This window comes from Triturus cristatus, chromosome 10 (assembly GCF_964204655.1).
Source record: "Triturus cristatus chromosome 10, aTriCri1.1, whole genome shotgun sequence".
NCBI lineage: Eukaryota > Metazoa > Chordata > Amphibia > Caudata > Salamandridae > Triturus > Triturus cristatus.
This window is the reverse complement of record NC_140593.1, coordinates 1133372213-1133393349: the sequence shown is the minus strand read 5'-3', so window position 1 is coordinate 1133393349 and position 21137 is coordinate 1133372213. Positions and strand designations below refer to the sequence as shown.

The window sequence follows — 21137 nt, the reverse complement described above, 5'->3', positions numbered from 1 at the left end:
GCACTTCTGGAGGATGGGGAGGTGGAAGAACCTAGGTTTAGTGGGAGAGTGCCCTCTATTATGCGGTGCCCTTTGTTTTGAATCCTTCGAAAGTTAATATATTTGCAAAGTCAACATTTCTAAAAGAGACATTAAAGGGTGCTTGTATAAGAAAGCCACATCCATCACCATGTCAAGTTCACAGTGAAAATTAGAATGCCGCAAGAAACAATAGGAAACGTGACAAGCATACTCACATCCCAGGATCCCCATATTCAGCCTTGCATTGATGTGGGAAAGTTCATCCTGAAAATGTAGAAAAGCTGTGACTATTCAGAAGACACCACAAATTCATTGAAAGCAAAAATATGAATAGGTATGAACCTAAATCTTGACGTGTACCCAAGTATTCTAAAGCAAAGACTGCAACACTGTAGGTACGCATGAGCCATTAGACCTGCGCCTTTCAGCAACTGGATTCAACCAAGAGTTGGGTCACAACTTACAGATTACAAACAAACTGCAGGGCTCAACTAGTGCAAGAGGGAGAGTAGGCTTTCAGAACTGCACTCCCTAAACGGTGTCTAGTTTGCAGCACATATAGGGAGCTAAAAGATGGAAAGGGAGCATCAGCTTCAATCGTAATGTGGGTCTGAAAAGTAGTACAAGAATATTTGGCTAACAAACATGACTTCAGGGGTAAGAAGGGACAGGAGGATTAGGTTCAGGCTCATGACTAAGCAGGTGCTGTTGGGTAAAGCCCATGAATCTAAGGGAAAACAGTAGCTCTAGAGCAAAAACCAATGACTTTAGGAGTGGCTTCAGACTGGCAGAAACAGCTATATAGATCTACAAAGGCTGATGGAGCAGCACTCCTCTCTGCAAGCACGGCTCCAGGGCTTGGACCAGGGCTCACAAGATTATCAAAAGTTGCTAGTTGAACAACAAGACAGTGGGTGGGCTGGAACGTCAGTGTTAAGAGCAGGACTCCGAGGGGGAGCAGAAAGAAACAAACATTGTACTTATCTGTAACAACAGTTTTTGAGCTTCAGCCTCTATCTAGATTAACCTGCTGTGTGTTATGCCGCCATTTAGTGGTTGGGTCCAGAAATATTCCCATTTGTTGTTTTTCTTCTTTTAGGGAGCCCACCAGGGGATGAGTCATACCAACCCCCATGACTTCTAAAGTGAAACCACATGGCCACAGTACATGGGTACCATCAAGAATCATTTTTTCTGTTCAGCCAACCTTTCACTTTACTGCTTTAATTGCCATTCTGTTGTGTAAAAACATGTATATTCAATTAGTCCAATTTTCTCCATTTGGACACAGTACAAGTACAGTACAATACCAAAAGTAATTTTGAGTGTACACTGCTTCAGTGTCACTAATTTTTTTTCTGGGATTTTCTCGCTTAAATCTTTAGTTAGTCTTAAAATCCACCAACACCGAATCGTTAATGAAGGATCCATGTTGCTCCTTCTGTGCCTCTTTTACCAATTCTGAATCCTCTGCAACAAATAACCAAGTTATTGCAGGGATACCTGGTTAGACTGGGCCATCTCACAGTCTAAAGAGGTATTCTTAACAGCCCAATGCTGTTTCACACTCACCTTCACAGCTGTTGGTCGAAAGGCCTCACACGCCTTATAGCCCTCAGACATATAGTACTTTCACTTATAGTACTTTCAAAGACAGAAGTTCAAACTATACATGCATCTTTCTGTACCAATTTAGGATGGCAGTTAATGTAAAATCTAATAGGAATATTTTCCACAACTCCTGATTAAAAAAACTCAGAAGAAACCCAGGGATATTCGTCATCCCCAGACTTCAGCAGTTTCCAACCTCCCTCAGTAGACGACCAACTAGTAAGTTCGGTTTCCTTTGTTTTCTGATGTGGAGCTTTTACAAATTCAGTGTTTTTCTAGACATCTTTCCAATTTATCTTCAATTTCTGTCTGTGCACCAAATTACAGCACCATGCTTCACAGCTTCTTTCGAAGACCATCTACCCAATGCTCTCTACAATAGCTTCGAACCCAACAGCAGAAAAAAGAATCCTTAATTATGGCGACCATGTATTGGGGCACATGGGTTCACATCATAGGATGTCGGCATGACTCTCCTGGTTGAAATGTTTGTTTTTAAAATGGAGCAGTTTCCGGATCCAACCATTACAGGGTGGAATAACAAATAGCATGTGAATCTCGAAGAGTATGAATGCTGCAAAACTGTAGGCTGAGGTTTAGGACTCTTAGAATAGGTCTAATTTATAGGGAAATGACAGGGCTCCTAAGGTGAGACTGAAGTCCATTGTTCCGAAAGTGAGAAGAAACTATAGAGCTCGTGGGTTCAGCTTGAGCAGTAGGGTGATGTCTAGGGCTATAAGTGTGGGTTGGATCCTTAGGGTGTGGTCCATTGCTGTGGAGTTGAGCAGGATCTTTAGGGTCAAGTTGAGGGATCGGAGTTCAAAATATCCTAGGTTTGGAGGGTAAGAAAGGACTTTTGGGAGAGAAATAGAATTAAGGGATCACATGGGCTGGAGGATGACAATCAGGTCTTTGAGATTGAGCAACAGCTGGGGTTGAAGAACTGGTCTCAGAGGTTGTACAGGAGCTACGTGGTGAAAGTCAAAGTATAAATGGTCAACAGAGACTGCATAAGTGCATAGTTAACAATATGCTCATAGGGGAGTCGGAGCTGTTTTGGACATCTGGGGATGCAAAGTGAATATAGGACCATTGATCGACAATTTAAAACTACCCCAGGAAAAGAATCAAACAGCTGCCAAGCAATTCCTTCGCAAGACAAAAAAAATAACATTCATAAAAACCAGTGCTTAACTTGTACAAAAAATAATAATAATAATAATAATAGGTAAGTGCCTGGGGTCTTGTCAGGAGGCCACAGTAGCTAGCGCCACACATTGCCCCGGCCATTCTGCTAATGATAGTAACACAACTATTAACCATCACACACCCACAAGTGTGACAATTCAGACTATTTCAGGCCCCGAAGCTATAAGAATAGCTTGGGCACCAGGTAATAGCCATTGTTAATGCATACTGAATTAATAATTAACTGCTATTGTAGTCATCTCTAAATTAGCCAGACAGCATCACCTTGTGGCAGACTGTCACCAACGCAGGTGTTGACATTTAAGTGCCAATGCTGAGCACTGGAAACCATCGCCTCAAATTAAGCACTGATAAAAACACAATAAAACATACTCAATGCAATGCTACATTAGCTCACTGAATCAGACAGGATACACCAGGTGTTTGTGAATCAGAGTTCTTCTGTGACTATTAGGTTGTTGATATGAGCCCTAAAGTAGCAAAACAGACGCAAGGCTCTATGGCTTTGCTTGCGTTTCTACACTCTACACTTTCCTGAGCCATTACTCACTAGTGTAGTATCCTGCAATTCATAGAGGAAGGGAGTGCCCAGAGTCTTTGAGACAGAGATCATTTACAGGCTAAAGAGAATGAATACATTGTGATATTTATGCTGCAAGGTACAAACCTGTTTTCCACACTGGTTACATGAGTAGGGGTGTCTCTGACCAGAGGTATGCTAAGTCGCTTCCGGAGACCTGAATTGTTGAAGATTGAATGGTTGATGCAAAGTAAGAGCTCCACCCGACAGGATAGTGGGAGATCTTCATGCTAGAAGATTTCAGCTACGCTTGGCTATACTGATCATTTAAACTGGACAGACCATCTGATTCTAGCCTTATCAGCCCTGCCTCTGATTCCTGGGTTTCCCCATCAGTTTCTGGGGCACAGATGGACACTGAGCAGCACATCAAAAGACCCATTTCTATACTGACACTGAGAGGGTGAGTCACGCATAGGTGAAGTCCTAGGGGATTGAGGGAGTTGGGAATCCACTTGTTAAATGAGGAAAAGAAAACTTGTGTGCCTGTGGTCCAGACACAGAAGAGATGGGTACTTAAGAGGAACTCAGCCTCCAAATGTAAACCTCTAGTGCAGCAGCTTCTGTCACGGTGGCGTTAGGCTGAAGCCAAACAGGCATTTGCCTTAATAAGGACACTTCATATAATGTACACAGGAGCTGCAGCTCAGTACGTTGTCAAGAGAGTATACCGCAATAACAAGAAATGTATTTCCGATAGACACCATTTCATCCATTTTCCACACTGACAATGGGAAAAGGAGAGTAAATGTTAAGGTTTCTTTCCACCAGACCAGGCCTGTAAACCTAACCAAGTATACCAATGTGTACCAAAAGCCATGAACACCAACACTGACAGCAAACTCAACATCTTTCACCTAGTTAAAAAAAAATGCCTTTCTTGCATCACCTCTTCTTGGTTGTTATTAGCAGAATGTTACAAATTAGTGAGAAGAAAAACTGTTCTGACTTATTTGGTTCTCTGCTTTGGCTAAAAATATTGCCAAATTGAGCTTAACTCTTTATGAAAGAAATTATGGCATATAAGTGGCATTTTTTGTCCACTGCACAGCTAGTAAAAAAAACACAGAAGGACATTCACCCGCTTCAAGGAGTGGGGGAATCCTAAATCTCATCCTACATTTCTTGTGGAAGCTGCACCAAGAGTCTGGTGTACTGACGACTTAAGACTACATTTTTCAGCTGTTTTACCTCAGTACCCTCAAGATGACACATTCTCTCTATTTGATCAAGACTCTCTGTTAAATCTAGAAAACCTGTGACATATTTTGTATGTTTTACTATAAAACATAAATCAGCTTAACCTAGGGGGACATATGCAGAATTATTGTAGTAAGTTTAAAGTTAGTTAATATTTTATTTTGTGTTTTAGTTCATGTTTTATACCAAGCTTATATTTATCTTTTTTTTTTATCTAGCTCCAGTGCATTTGACCTAAGTCACTGGAGAAACAAATGTTTAAATACATCATATTTAATCTTCACGTAGGTTGTTTGTTGCGTGCAAAACTAAATTAATATTGACGCACAAGCTATGATTTTAACCAGAACAGTCCGTTTTGTTTAAACAGAAGTTTACCACCCTGGTAACAATGAACCGTCATACTCGAGAGCTCTGCAGACAAATGCCTCCAAACTGCTCAGGATTTACAACAGCTCCAGAGTACTGTAAAAACAACTTTGACCTGGCGGCCTGGCACGGTTTACATCCAAGTACTGTCATCACCAAAGTCAACAGATACATGACTGAAAGGGAGTGTGTGCGCACACACACAAATAAGTGCACGTACATACACAGCTTGTTAATTAAGTCGCTAATAACTTTCGTTTTTAAGGCTGTTTCTATAGTTGGGAGAAAACTGATGACTTTGTTCTCTCGGAGACCCACTGAACGTAAGAAATTTGGAAGCACTTGTTTGTTTTACTATGACTTTTTTGTTTATTTAATTGACTGCTTATTCATTCATACACATACCATAAAAAGGCGTTTCCTGTATGAACTTATGATGATTGTATAGATATAGCCACATGGCAGGAAATCAAGAAACCAGTACATGTTTCCACAAGGTCAGTGGAGGCACAGAGGAAGTGAGTGAACTAAAACAGAAACCCATCCACCGTACGGTTTTGGATTTTTGAAGCATGACATGCAAATTATTTTTTTTACAGAGGTAACTTTTTTCATATAACCACTGGGAAAGTGTGCTGATAGTGGTTGTCTTGGAAATAATTTCGAAAGTATTTATAGCAATGACATTTTAGCTTTAAGAACGCATTTCAGGAATTCTGTTTCTTGCACCATTTAAACTTTCCTCTTTAACAAATACTGCCAATCTTTAATGTATATTACGTTATGGCGACTAATATCACATGCGGAAGTCTGTGACGCTTTGCATATGACAGAAAGACTGTGAAACCTTGATTACTGATACATAATTGCATTACCTAACCAGCTGTCCTGTGCTTCGTCCATGTTATTTAGTGCAATACGGCTAACACTTACATACTCATACAGTGGCTTTACCTATATTTACAGGAATACAGTAAGGATAAAAAAAAATTATACCAAACATGTTTTATTGCTGCTTAAAAGTTTGTGTAAGAGAGTTCAATGTATATGCATCACAGCCAGACCCATACCAGACATTCAGGACATTGGCAATACATTTTTTCATTCTTAAATTACTTAGACATGATTCTGAAAATCAACCCTGGACATGGCTTTCCTAGATATATGTTGGACTTGTCTGGCCCAGTGCCTATAGACTAGCTAACATTATGGAAAAGGTGCTATATGACTGTTCATCCTTCTGTAGGGTTGCACACAGACAGTTGACAGAGTGGCCCATGCAGACGCCAGAGGCCTGCTTGTGCCTCAGGGAAGTGGTATTCCCTTTGATCTTGTACAAGCAGCATACTCACATTCAACATGGACGCGTCCCTGCGGAACTCCATCATGTCCTCGCTCAGCTTGCTCTGATTCTCGTCCAAAACATCTATTATCAACAAAAAAAAAAGCGATCAGGAGAGATCAGGACAAACCAAAATCATCTCCCTGCAAGTGCCCCTGGCATTTGACACGTGACTGACTGCAAAAGCAACAAATGATGGACGGAATGCTGAATAAATCAAGCATTCACCCTCAGTCAAGAGATCTGGATTAAATCCAGCGTTCCTTTGCTCACTACACCACCCCAGTTTGGACCCAGCCATACACAAATCAGTATTGACCCTGCACCTCATTGGACTAGTCCAGCCAGAACGGCCATGCTGGGTCATCCCTGGACCGGAAGCAAGCATCCTGGGACTGGTTTCGGGGTATCACCTCTCATCAGCCAGGCTAGCCTAAATCCAGTGGCACAGCGAGCAATGGATCCACGTCTGGGCATACCAATCTCGCTTAGGGCAGAAAAACGCTGCGGCAACAAATAATGGATGGAATATGTTCTTTTTGCATTTGATACACTAAGTGGGAAGGGTATTCCCGGACGTGGGTCCCGTGCTCGCTACACCACCAGATTCAGTCCAGCCTGGCTGATGAGGAGATACCCCAAAACCGGTCCCAGGATGCTTTTTTATGGTCCAGGGAGGAACTGGCCTGACAGTTCGGGCTGGACTGTTCCCATGGGGAGCAGGGTTAAGACTGATTTGCATATGGCTGGGTCTAAACTGGAATGGTGTGGCGTGCAAAAAAAGCAATGGATTTAACCCAGATTTGTGACTTGGGATGAATGTTTGATTTGTTCAGCATTCTATCCATCTGTTTTTTTTGCATTTGTTGCCCTAAGTGGGGAGGGTATGCCCAGATGTGGGTCCCTTGCTCGCTACATTACCAGACTGAGGCTAAACTGGCTGATGAGGGGTGATACCCCGAAACTGGTCCAAGGATGCTTGTTTCTGGTCCATGAGGACCTGGCCCGGCAGTTCAGGCTGGACTGTTCCCATGGATAGCAGGGTCAAGACTGATTTGCATATGGCTGGGTCTAAACTGGAATGGCGTGGCATGCAAAATAACAATAGATTTAACTCAGATTTGTGACTGGGGGTGAATGTTTGATTTGTTCAGCATTCCGTCAATCATCTGTTCTTGTTGTGACTGCCGCTACTGTCGGAACACACAATGGTCTAGCCAACATTAGCCTAAAGCCCATAGATGGTAAACCACAAATCAGTTTCCTTCATTTCATCCCCCCAAGGTTCTAAGTCTGTCAGGTCCGATAGTCTGAATTCTCTTGCATGAGTGAGCCATTTGATAAGCCTTTCATTTCTGCCTCAACCAGTGATCTGTCCCTGTGTCGCTCTCCTAGCGGAAACATAGGCCTGGGCCCCCCACGATGAATGACCTAATACAAAGTTGTATGGTCCACAGACATTCATTCACTGCTTTACAAGGATCACATGTATCCAGTGAGGGCATCAAACCACTGCCACCTTGAGATGGTCTCTAAATGTCAAAAAGAAGCCTGCTGCCGCTGTACCCTTGGCACATGCCACCATCTGACTTACCACTAGGTGTTAATGTTTCACCCACTGAGAACTCGCACAAGACCATCTTTTAACTACTAGGTATAAAGAGAGCCATAAGCATCACTGACAGCTACCCACCAGGCTATGCACTGTTCTAACGCAATAAGGTATCTTTAGTCGACAGCTTTGTCCCTGCTACAACTCGCACTTCCCAGTTCAGTTCCTGCGTGTTTCAACTGGGTTATTTTTTTTCCACTCTCTGCACTTGAAAGAATGTTAATCCATGTAATTAACACCCCCTTTTAGGAAGAATATCGTAACAAGTCTATCAAGTTTTCCCCAAAAAGCAGCCTCATGCCACAATTTTATATAACCACACCCCTGCTGAAATGATTTGTAGGCGCATGGGGCGTTTTAAGGTCTGCTTATCTTTCTGGAGATGTGGACTCAGGGCTGGACAAAGTAACATCATGAGGCCTCATCGGCAATTTGTAGTCTGGCTTTTATTCAACATCAATTTGCATTCCAGGACTAAAGGTTTTGCATTTTTAGGCATAGCAATGGGCTTTCAAGTCTCGGCATGCTGTTATTCATATCCTGATGAGCCGACTATGCCAGACATGGCATGGCAACCCTGCACATTTATATAACAGGAGCATTTTCAGATAATATTGACATCTTTAAAATGTTCAGACATGGGTAACTGTGTTAACAAAGTGAGTGAGATGATAGTGTGATGCTTGGTAGTTTGGTAGTAATTAAAGGCAGTGCCTACACGGCAGGGAGAGTTCTGCTATACTCTGGGTTACATACCAGAGACCCAGTGAGACACCAGCATGCTTTACATATTCTATCCTTCGAAGGAGAGACTGTTTTATGAGGTTAATGATGCGGATGGTCCTCAGGAAGGGCTATGATATGAGGTTCAAGGTGCTGATGGGTTTCCAACTATGCAGTGAGCTGGGGAGAGCTTAAACACACTTTCTGATATTTGCAGAGAGAGCTTGTGACTCACCAAACTTGAGTTCTAGGTTCTTTTCGAGCTGATCAATCTTCTCCGAGAGCTTGCCCAACATTGAACGGAGGAATGCGATCTCCTGATCCTTTTGCGCCAGGGCCACCTGCATCTCATGGAAACGATCATCTGTCTGCTGCAGGAACTCTTTTAACCCTTCAAACTTGCACATTTCCAGGTGCGTCTCATAGGTGTCCTGGTTACCTATGAAGGTGCAACTGGCAGGAAAGAGGTTGGGTTACAAATAGTACCACTGTAGTCAACTTGATCAAGAAGCCTCAACTAGATCTGTTCAATACACAACCTCTCTGGAGGGACCACCTTCAACACATGCAAGGAATTTTAAAACAGGGCCCTTATCTGTAGGGATCACCTCTAAGGGTAAATGGATAGTTTACCTTCCCTATCCCCTCTTCCTCTGTGTAAAGATAGTTTAGTTTAATATATGGACGCTGTATACCGGGATCACATGTACTAGATGAAGAGAGCTGAACCTCCACGCCCATATATGATTTCTCTTCAGGAATCAACTAAACAGATGATCGGGAATTCAGGCTCTGCACCCACTGAAGGCATGGCTCTCAATTGTGGTTTTGGTGGAGAGGATTGAGAGCAACATCAGGTTCCATGGCTTTTAAATTCATGAGCTCTTTCGCCTGGTATCAGTGCCAGGCATGGCAAAAGTTCAGTCTCCGTTAACTTGCCATTTCTGCCCTTTTCCTGAAGGTTCCTCACTGGACGTACTCGGAGCAATACCCTCTGCACATTCAATTGTTGCCCTCTCCTTAATCGTTAAGCTTCTCTAGAGATGCACCAACCACTTCAGTGAGCAGGATTTCTGGTTTATTGGTCTATAAAACTAGGTCTAGTGCCTGCTGCAGAAATCTATGGAAAATGCACTAGTAACCAGTCCAAATCCTGCTCCTTCAAAAAATGATAAAACCAGTGCAACTGAAGTTAAAAATAATACAGATTTTCACACCACAAGACTCCTCACTTTGTAGTGTGTAGTCTGTATTCAATACATATATTAGTTGCAGGTCAGTAAACTGCAGTGGGTAGCATCTATCCTCAGAAGGGCCAAGAGGAACTGTCCCATACTCCCAAACATTCCTAGTCCTTACCCATATTTGGAGTGAGGGCACTTTATATGTTCGCACTCCTTGAGGTGAGGTTCAAGGTTCATCTTCAGCAGCGGAGGGCAGTTGGGGTTGTTGGGACACCGCACCGGTCGGTAATCACAGCTGCTTTCATGATCCCTGTCACCAAAAAATGGAAAAGAAAATAATGAGGAAATGACACAAAGGTGATTGGGCAGCACGCTCTGGGAGGTGGTGCAGCCTCCAATCAGGGGCACCAGGTGCAAGCGCAACAAAACCACCAGAGTACTGAGCTCAGCACTGGCGACAAGCAAAAGCTTTGCAGTCGGGTGATCAGAGTGGATGGCATGGACAAGGATAGATTAGCACCGGCAAAACCAACCAGACGTTGTCTGTATTAAGGAGCACAAATAAAACCACATATGTCCACTTTTAAAATTAGACTCAGAATCCACCAATAAGTGTTTAATGTGAAATGTTGCTTACACCTGATCTGACATTTTAAACTTCCCACCAACTATGAGCTTACCTAGGATACTGCCGCCCACAACCCTCTACAGATATAACCATCAATGATTTGTGTGGGGGGAACAAGTAAGAAAGATGGAAAAATTTCCGTTTTGTAGAAACTATCATGTTCCAATTCCGACATCTGACATTTGTAATCATGGTTAAAGCTGCCACGAGTAATAAGGCAACTGAACAATAAAAGGTATATCCCCGGGTGGTTTATTGGGCATCCAAGATTGTGGGTCTGTTTTTTATGCTACTTTATGGATAATACTCCTGATTTTACATCTTCTGACACGGTCAGAATGGCTCCAAAAGAGAAAATGTCCCCAGTAGGCGGAGATTGTTCCGTGCTATATAAAATAGTCTATTTTGCCACGCTTTGCTTTAAAGTCAGATGTAATTGCCAGATAATTTTCTCCGCTTGAAATATGTTAACACATGGATTACACCACATTTGCTCTCCTTCATATTTTAAAGAGAAACTTGGGACACTTGTTCCGTAATGAGGAACAAGGTCACTTTTTTTTTTAGTGAGCTTCAATCTAGGAGAATGAACATTAGGGTTTGGCACTCCCACTAGCACAGATGGACCGGATATTTGCCTATGTAGGGGAAAATTCTATTGTCACATTTGAGAGACATCTGTATTATCCCAGGAGAGAGGTGAAGAGGGTATCCCACATTACTCCACATGTTAAGTTAAGTGAAAAACTATCGCCTACATACTAAAAGAGAGCAATGAATGCTATCTGGGCGTATCCACTGAGGACTGTGCCAAGAAGAAAGGAAAGCGACCAAAAACATCCAGTCTCCTGTTGTTACCCACATTAATCCATGAAGAAAGAGTAGAAGAAAATTCAAATCCATCAAAATGCCATTATTCAGGAATATATGGCACTTGAAAATCTGAGAAGGATGTTTTCAGACAACCACTGTCTGTTCTTGGATCGAAGGTCCACCACATCCTGGATGAAAAATCAAAATGGACTAATAAATTGAATATGGAATGACGATGCACAAGTTAAGATGTAAGGAATACAGAGATAGCAGAGGGGGTTCTCATGTCAGTTCCATACAGTTGAACGTGTAAGCATTCATGGTTGCAAGGTGTATAATGCTGCTAGTTAGAATGGCATCAGAAATTCCTACAGCATGGATTCCTTAAGACACTTCATGAAGACTGAAAAACACTACAGTGACAAATAAATAAAGAGAAAATATCTGCATTTGGCAGGCGCAGAGAAAATGGTGGAGGGTCTTAGAGGGGGACCATGGGGAGGTGGACAATTAACACCTTCATGAATAAGTGAGGTTACTCAAAAGTATTTAATAAAATGTTACATGATTTAATTAAGTGATGACGCTCAATAAGCGTTTCTCACTTACGGAGTTTGGTACTCATTTGCAAAAAACAAAAAATAAAGTTAAATAATTCTTAATAAAGAATACATAAAATATAAACTATGAAAAGTATTGAAAAATACATATTTGATGTGAAATGAATGTTATCAGCAAAAACACAAAAAAAGATAATGTGTCTGTGCCTAGCATCTACATTTTTTGAGTTTTTTATACAACTTCAAGATTGCAGTGTGTTAGTAATATAATGAGAAATGAAAAACTGCCATTTACGCCTACGTAGCTGGCTTCGAGACATTGCGTCTATTGAAAAGCCTCTATTAAGGATAACGCACTTTCATCAAATCTTTGTTCATGGATAGTCCACAAATAACTATGTTGGCCTAACCAGGTCTAGGTTCCAGTGTTGGACGATGGGTCCAAAAAACGATTCAGAACCCCATATGGCTAGTTATTCCAGATGTAATGCATTTTTTTCTGCTTGTGTAAATTATACTTAATTGTTTTCTAAGAAGGGTTCAAAAATATATCTAACAGGCAGCCCGGCAACATTAGTAGCCAAGTGATTTCACTGCTGAAAACCTTTTTAGGTCGAGGACCGTCCGGTCTGCCGAAGGCAGAACCGGAAGTCGGAGATTTAATGTTTCTGAGAGTGGCTCTTTAGCCCGCCTCTCTTTTTGCCTCTCCTCCATTGGCTGGCTTCCTAAACGGAGGCAAGCCATTGGAGGAGAGAGCCGTCCCTCCAAATAGGCTCCGTCTTTTTCAGATTCGGGGCGTGTTTCGTGCTCTTCTTTCCACTTTTTAGCCACGCCCTTTTTTAGGCGTGTTTTTCTCTCCTCCTGCCAATGGCAAGAGGAGAGAAAAAGAAACACGCCCCCGAATCTGAAACCGCCGCTGCGTTTCTCTGAGGCATTTCTGCTTCGCCTGGGAGAAAGGCGGTGGGGTGTGCTTGTTTTACTTCCATTCGGAGCGTTTATAATTTTCAGTGCGGTCCGCTTCTGCCGCACATGTTTATTAAATTAATTACTGTTCCTTTTCGGCGCGGTGGGCTTCGGCCATGCTGGTTTATAATTTTGACCACCCCTGGGAGGGGAGAGTTCGATGGACGGGCTCTGACGGAGCAAGGAGACCGTGAGCTTTCCAAGTCACAAAAGGTAAGCGCCCTGCACTGAAACACATGCTCCCAAGTTTCCGACAACGACTCCTGCAGCAGCTAACGTCTGGACACCTGGGGGAGGGGCCGCAGAGCCGTGGACTGCGAGAATCGAGCTCTTTATGGGTAACGTTTGGATATTTTAACTCTAGAATGGCGTGCCCTCGGTGACGCACTTGTAGGGCGCTTGGGAAGCTGTGAGTCCGAAGGGTACGCATGGTTCCGCGTGAGTGTGCGTCCTACTGGGAGACCCCACCTCCTCTCCACATTTGCCTGTTCAAAACTATCACACCTGGGCCGTTTGGTGCATTTTCAAAGCCGGGCTCTGTGTAAGGGATCCATGGGGAAGAGCAAAGGGCGGGGGCTGCATGCAGGGTTGGGCGGGGGCTGCATGCAGGGTTACACAGGGGCCTTTCTGCTCTTCCGGACCCCAAGCATCACTCGCACACCCTCGTCTCCACCTTGGACACTGGATTAACACCTCCCTCCGACTGGAGAGCTGTGCTTCAGGCAGACACACATTCCACTTGCACATATCACACAGCAGAGCTAGCCCTCTGACAACACGTCACACAGTGCGAGGTCCGGACCAGCAGTGTTGTCATGTTACCTTTCACAAATCTTACATTCTCGCGCATCACCACACATATCCCACCAGGAGGCACATATCACGCAGTTGGAGCTATCCCCATCATGCAATCTTAGGTCTAGGGGAGCAGACCCATCATGATAGGTGTAACCCATTTTATAGTCTCACGCCTCAGACAGCAAAGATATCCCCCAGGGAGGCACACATCACACATTCTTATTCACAGCAGAGCTATCCCTCTGACATGTCACACAGTGTGAGGTGCAGGCAGCAGAGCTGTCACCATAGCTTTCACAAATCAGACAACGGGACATTCCACTGGCACATATCACGCAGTCTTCACAGCAGAGCTATTTTTCGGACTGACACACTTTTAAGGTCTCTATACTCCGAGAGAGATAGACTTCGCTTGACCATCACGAAAGCTCAAACCTCAAAAAAGAGCTACCTTGAACAGTACATAGTTATTAGATGCCTCGGAAGCTGAGCTATCCGATAGGTAGGTAATACACATCTCGCGTGCCAGACAGCAGAGCTACCCCTTACAGTACGTATCTTATGAGCTCTCACTTCTAACAGCCGAGTAGCCTGCAACCTGACGGCACGGGTCTTGGTGGCACAATGGGAGAGGTGTGTTGGTGCAGCACGTGCGATCTTTAAACAGCAGAGCTATCTCTGATGTACGCAGATTACACTGACCGTACAGCCAGCACTCCGGCTACATGTCTTACAGCCTCCCTCCATGATGCTCTGTGTTTTTAAGGCGGGGCGCAGTTTTGGGATTGAATGTCTGCGCATCACTTGGAGGGGTCATTAGAGGTCAAACTGTTCTCTTTGGCAAAGGTTTCACCTTTATGTTATTTCCTTTTTAATTGTATTCAATCAATCAACGTTAATTGTTTGGTTAATTAATTAAAACCGTTACAAGGTTACTAAAGAACACACCAAGAAATCTGTAAACGCACTTCAGACCTCAACCAAGACTTACACACTCGATTCTCCCTCTCACATTACTTCCTCACCACCCCCACCCCACACACTGTGGCCATGTGTTTAATTGCTGCATTGCTTACCTTCAGATATACCCGCCCCTTACCCATACTTTCACCATCCTAGTCAATTAAATTGTTAATGTTGGGTTTTGTTTCAGACAAATCTGTAAAAAATCCTTACTTTTGCATGAGAGGCCAGTATTGGTGTACAGTGTGAGAAGCAGATACTGATGTATGAGGGCCAGTATTGGTGCGCAGTGCGAAAAGCTGACAATGGGTTTGCATGAGGGGCCCTATGGTGCACAGTGCGAGAAGCTGCTACTGTTCGAGAGTGTGAGAAGTCACTGGTGGGCAGTGAGAGTGGCACTGGTGAGCAGTGTGAGAAGCTGCCATTGACAGCTTAAGGAAAAGGTACCTGTGGACAGTGAGTGTCTGGGGCTGGTGTGCGGTGTGAGAAGCTAGCACAAGTGAGTAGTGTGAGGAACCAGCACTGATGGGCACTGTGGGAACTAACAGTCGTGGGTTTTATAGTGCGTCTGCATTGGTTGGTAGAATGAAACGTTCATGTAAGCATTTAATTGCGTAACTATTATACACTTATTTCTCTAATACAACTACAATCGAAGATGGCCACCAAGAGAGCGAACCTGTCACTAAACTCAGCAAGGCGCCGCGTGATTGTGTCTGTATTGTTTATCAGTTCCTATTATGTCTTGACATTTGTATGACAACAATGAGGCAGCTGTGCAGCTTCTGACATTTAGCAATCTTACCTGCGGCGTAGTTGCAGCTCCTTCATGTAGGACACACTGCTTAATTTATGTTACGAATGTATTGTGTTACACAGAACGACCTTAAACCAGCGAGGTTTCAAAGAAATGTGCAGAGTAGGTTTAAGAGAACAGCGTATATGCATTGACCGAAAATTAATAAGATGCAGAGTTCAGAATTAGAAGCTCACAACCTCACAACTTCACTCTCTCTCACTCACTACCTCAATCACTCTCTATCTCACTCTTTCTATCTCACTAACTCACTTTCACTCTCTCTTTCACTACCTCACTCTATCTCACTACTTCACTACATCACTCTGTTTCTATCTTAATACCTCACAACATCCCTCACTACCTCACTCTCGTTCACTACCTCAATCTTTCTCTATCTCACAACATCACTCACTGTTTCTATCTCACTACGTCAGAAAATACCTCACTCACTAACTCACTCTTTCACTAACTCACTCTCTACCTCACTCTCTCTCACTACCTCACTCTCTATTTCAATACCTCACTCTCTATCTCACTACCTCACTCTCTCTCTGCTAATGCAATAGGTATCACATATGCAAAAAAAAAACTAATGCCAATAGAAATGACAATGCCATTTATTTAGGGATACAAAAATCATAAAAAAATAATGAGCAATACCAATAGCTCTACCTAGAATGTTGCCGAGACCATTGCATTGTAAATGCTTGTTTTAAAGTTCTAAAGGCAAGCCATATTTTTTTTTTTAAACCAAGGATCTTCTTAACCAAAAGTGAAAGCACAAAAAAGGTGACCGTGAAATGCCAATCCTACCCTTAATGTCTTTTTGTCTTCTTTAATTTCAAGGTCTGTACAAGTGGTTGAAAGGTATCTGGAGCTGCTTCAATGTTTATTGAGTTTTTTTGTATTTATAAAACAGTATGGATCTAAATCTGGGCATATGTGTCAGAACTTGCACAGGAGTACTGAACCTGTTCATACTGGGATAAATCCTAATCATAAGGAGCAATACTACGGTGTATGGAAACTATTGGTGCACATGGGCAATGCCAAAACAAAGAGGAAAATAACAGAGCACAGGGCGATATAATGTATTAGGATTTAGCAAAACAGGAGCGTTATATCAAGGCTCAGTAAACAATGGTAGAGCACACACATGGTGCTACACTCCGGTCTTCGGAGTTACCAGTCTTTACTAAGCATATGTTGAGGAGTGGAGCAAATGGTGCTATACCTGGGCATTGTGGAAATATGGAGGCTATACATTAGTATATAGGGTACTCTTAAGCAGATTGGGCAATACCTGTGCCGAAGTAGCTTTGCCTGTTCATATGCGGCTGTATATGACCATGTGAGGTTACGCCTGATCATTTAGCAGGTGCATGGAGAGAATACATGTGCGCATTACGAGACTAAACTTGACATGAGACTAAGCATAAGAGTTTGAGCCTACAGATATGCTAATGTAGCAACACTTGGTAAACGAAGGTGTACCTCCAAATATGAGGCTAGATCTGTATCTACAAGTCTGCGATGGACGTAACCCATATAGAGGGGGACCAGGGCCAGTACAGAGCACAAGCAATATGCTCTATGTGAAGTAGAGGCCGGACACAGCCACAAAATATCACCAGGGGGCAGTCTGTAATGGGCATGATCACTGCACACAGGGCATGACCAATACCCGTGGCTTGTGCACTGTTCATGCAGGGCTATGGATGGCACTTAGTATTTCATTACAAAATCTATAAAAATCACTGACAAACCCTAGATATGGTAGAGTTAATATTAAGCTGCGAACAATAGTAGTCACGTATCAAATCTTGGAAGTTCAATTTTTAAAAGTTCCGATGGAGTGATGTTTAGATTATATCCCAAAACAGGCAAATTCATTTGAAATTCTGTAGTTAAGAAGATATGTGATTTGAACTCCGTCACCATGCTCTCCTCTGTCCTCACTTGATATCACAAATATCACAATCAATGCCCACACTGGCTGCATCATACAGGACATCCTCACGAAAGACATCCCTCATGTGGTATAAGATGGAGTTTTTCACACACAATTTAGGTCCCAATATTGTGTGGAAACATTATGAATCATAAGAAGGCACACTTCAGTGATAGGACGACGCCTTTGAGGACAGGACATAGAACTATAGCAAAAGATGGCATTTGTAGGTTATTAAACCACACAGGGGACGGACGTCATTTTCAGGCTGTACACTGCCACTCTGAGCATTTCATGGGACTACAGAGCCATATGATAGCACTTCTCGAAAATATGATGCCACTTCTTAGGCACATAATGGAATTTTTTGTCAAATGTTGGTACTTTTTAGACACATGACACTATTCAGACATATCAGTGATTGTTTAAGGTACACCTTTAAGAGACATTATGGCATTCTTCATTTATTTGATGGCATTCATCGCATCGTCATATTGTTAATCTTTTACTCAGTTAAACACATTCACACTTTCTCATGACCTCTTCCCTCTTACTACAATCTTAAAAGATATTGATCTTCTACGGAAAGTTTAAAGGAGACCACTATTGGGTAGCAGGTGCTGAAGGTTACAAAGGGACATTGGAAGATATTTGGAATGTGTGATTAGGTGTAGTGGGATGCTAGGAGAGTAAATGTTGGGTAAATGGCGACTGAGTGGTTTAAAAAAAATGTCACGCCGTAACCCTTAAGTTGCTTCAATTGATGCAGATTATTGCTTCCACCACAACTATCACTCTACCGTAAAAAAAAGGTTGTTTTCCAATGATTTTAATAAAATGTAGTCTATATTCATTTTTGATAACTCTTTTCACTGAATGTGTGCATGGCAGGTGTTATGTAGGTCCAACAAAGACATCTGCTTGCAGCATCCCCAACATGCTTTATCCCTTGAACCTTTCTGAAGAGACTTTTGACCTAGTAGCCACTGAATGGCTGAGGAGCAGGAAAACAGCAACCGACGCCTGCGTGTCGGTTAGTGCCTAATATACGCTGGTGTCGTCTTGCCTAGAAGTGCTGCTGATGCCCTATGGTGCCATATGGCAGGGCTGGAGTGATAATGCTGGAAAAAGGTTTTCCAGAACAGTCTGAAGCCCAGAAGGATAATTCATAAGGAGACAAATATGAAGGAAGATGTATAGATCAGAAATGACTTCTCGGTCTCCCTCCTGAACAGATCATCACATTCATAGCTCTCTAAATCTGCCATAAAGCATACCAGTAAATGGGATTTAATCAATCAAGGTCAAACCATCAACAACCAAAAAGGAAAATGAAGGCTAGAAAGCAGATCAGTGATGTTCATGCCCAAGTTCACTAGATGCAAATTTTAAGGCAGAACTCTTAGACGCAGTGAAAAAAGTTTTTAGAACCATTTTCCATTGGACATGAAAATAATAAGGGATCTCAAACAGTTCTAGTAGCCACTTAAAACTTTACTCTTGTTTTATTAATGATTTAACACAAGTAGTTTTCCAATTTCTGGCTACTCCGCCCCATCCTTACTTTGCTCTCCCCTCTCATTGTCAACCCTCATAGCATGCATCATTCTTTCCTATTTATAGCTTTCTCGCTTTTCAGGTTACATGCCATTGCTGTATCCTATCCTATTGTATTGTGGTCATTCAGTTGTTAGCAGCAGTTTATCCAAGGCATGCAACGCTAAACAAAAAGTGAAAATCATTGGAATGTAATCAAAAGCCACTTACTTGCGTACGGTTAGTTTGATGGTGAAAGGACACCCTCTGGGGTCGACTTCAAACGCTGATGGCTTCTCGTTTGCTGCAGGCTGGCAGCCATATTTACAGTGAATAAAAAGCTCCCCTATCTGTTCCGCTACAGCAATGTTATTGACCACCACTGTCAGCTTGGCATTGTCCACCGGGCACTTGTCTGGCAAGAAGGAAAAAAAAGTTGGGGGTATGTCAGCTGTGCTGCCAGGAAAGAAGTTGAGAGAACCATAGGTGAATGTCAGAACATAAGGGGGCCATACAGTCAAGGGTGTGTCCCAGAGAGTCCCCAGTCTGCTCCAGGGAGAAGGTCTTTATGAAAGAGGCCTATAGGTGTGACATTCAAGTAATAAACCATGCATTGCTTCTTGGAATGATCAAAAGTTGCCACATATCAGGTTGCTCATCTAGTCCTAGGTGGTTCTTCTCATTTTGGTGCAAGCAGTTGTGATTCTACATTATTTTAACAGGGCTGCAAGTACCAGATAGTCAAGAAAAAACAGGACTTAATAAAGCACACATGAGTGAAGCATGGGAACTCAATAGTTCTGACTGCTCTGTGAATTTACCACAATCTTGCTCTTGGTAAACCTTCACTATTCTAGTGCTAGAATAAAGTACTACTCTGTCAAAACATTTTAGAGCGAGCAGTAGAACCCATAATTATTCTGATACTGTAACGACACAGTGCTTCAGCAATGCCCTTCAATCCCGAATAACTGAATATTTTACCACTCTAGCACGAAGACCACACACTAATGCTAATGCACTTCAATAGTCACCAGCAGAAACCCATAACTATTTCAGTGCTGAGAAAATGCACTACTCTGCCATGGTACCACAATCCGAAAAAACAGATATTGTTACCATTACAGTAGCAGGACCACTAAAGGAGCTCAAGCTAGGTCCGCAGAACCCTTCGGTCTTCCACAACTATGACCATGAAACAATTTGTTGTTCAGGTTACAGAATCGCACCCTGCTCACTACAAGCACTGCCAATCCCACACTTCATGATGAATGCACTGCAGTAACAGAAGGCATTCGACCCATCAACGTTTGTTGGTTTAACCTACCCTCCTCTGCTGGGGAATCTCAATACGGACCTACAACACCCTGCTCCCTCTTCACAGTACACCCCAGACACAAACACTAAATAGAAATCTATACTTTAGCAAATTCTGCTATTCCATTCCATGGAGGACAGTGCCAAAGATGGTACCTACCAGAAGTTAATGCACATCGCCGGCAAAACGAGTGCTGTGGAGAAGTGGAAAAAGAAATGTTTAACACATTAATCTGAGAACACTAGAGCACAGTATGATCCTCATAGTGGCACAACCAGTAACTGCAGGCAAATCAGTGGCTACCGATCTTCTGGCTTATTTATACTAATACTGTTGTTGCAACATTAGATTAAAAAGGCACACATGAGAACTTGGGTCAGTATGACCTCACAGAGGATTCAACAGCTTTTTAAAATTTAAAGTAAACAACAAAAACCTAAAGAATAAACAGGTAAGCTGCTTAATGTACAGGAGGAATCAAGTGGCCATGCACTGCTGAGAATTCTGGTTACTTAGCCTTATACAAAATTAAACAAGCTACTCCAAAGAATGTGAATTGCAGCTCAATGATGAAGGATGCTCTAATAGTTAAATAGATTTTTGCAAGTATCCTCTGTGAATTAAGTGTGGTTCATCGTCGTCTCTATTCAAAAACCATGTCTAGGACTTGGCCTAACACCATGCGTTTGTGATCTCAAACGCATGAGGAGATCAGATGGACATATTCAGCAAGGATGTGAGGAGTAGCTCACTTCCTTGCCGACATATGCATTTGCTTTAATGAATGTAAACTGTTAAATAGCTGTTAAGTAACAGAGTTCAACTGAAGCACCAGAAACTTGTGATGTCCTTCATTCAGCTGCTGATGGGTCAACAGTGGATATGGATAATGATCAGAACTCGCCTCCTTGCGACGTCGCAAGTGGGTGACTTCTGATTATTACCCATATTGGTTTC

General features: G+C 42.7%; 1 protein-coding gene across 13 annotated transcripts in view; it reads right to left on the bottom strand.

Moving 5' to 3' along the window:
* TRAF7 (TNF receptor associated factor 7) overlaps nt 1-21137 on the bottom strand; it is a 194732-nt gene that overhangs the window by 101559 nt on the left and 72036 nt on the right. For all 13 annotated transcript variants that reach the window (XR_014969659.1, XR_014969660.1, XM_085629421.1 and 10 more), the window contains 6 exons: nt 20340-20373; nt 19094-19277; nt 10027-10161; nt 8903-9120; nt 6343-6416; nt 237-285 (listed from right to left, as the gene is read on the bottom strand). Coding sequence is in view for 11 of the 13 variants with exons in the window: in XM_085629421.1 (XP_085485547.1) it covers nt 237-285; nt 6343-6416; nt 8903-9120; nt 10027-10161; nt 19094-19277; nt 20340-20373 (694 nt within the window). In the remaining 2 variants the exon portion in view is untranslated. The remainder of the gene's footprint in view (nt 1-236; nt 286-6342; nt 6417-8902; nt 9121-10026; nt 10162-19093; nt 19278-20339; nt 20374-21137) is intronic.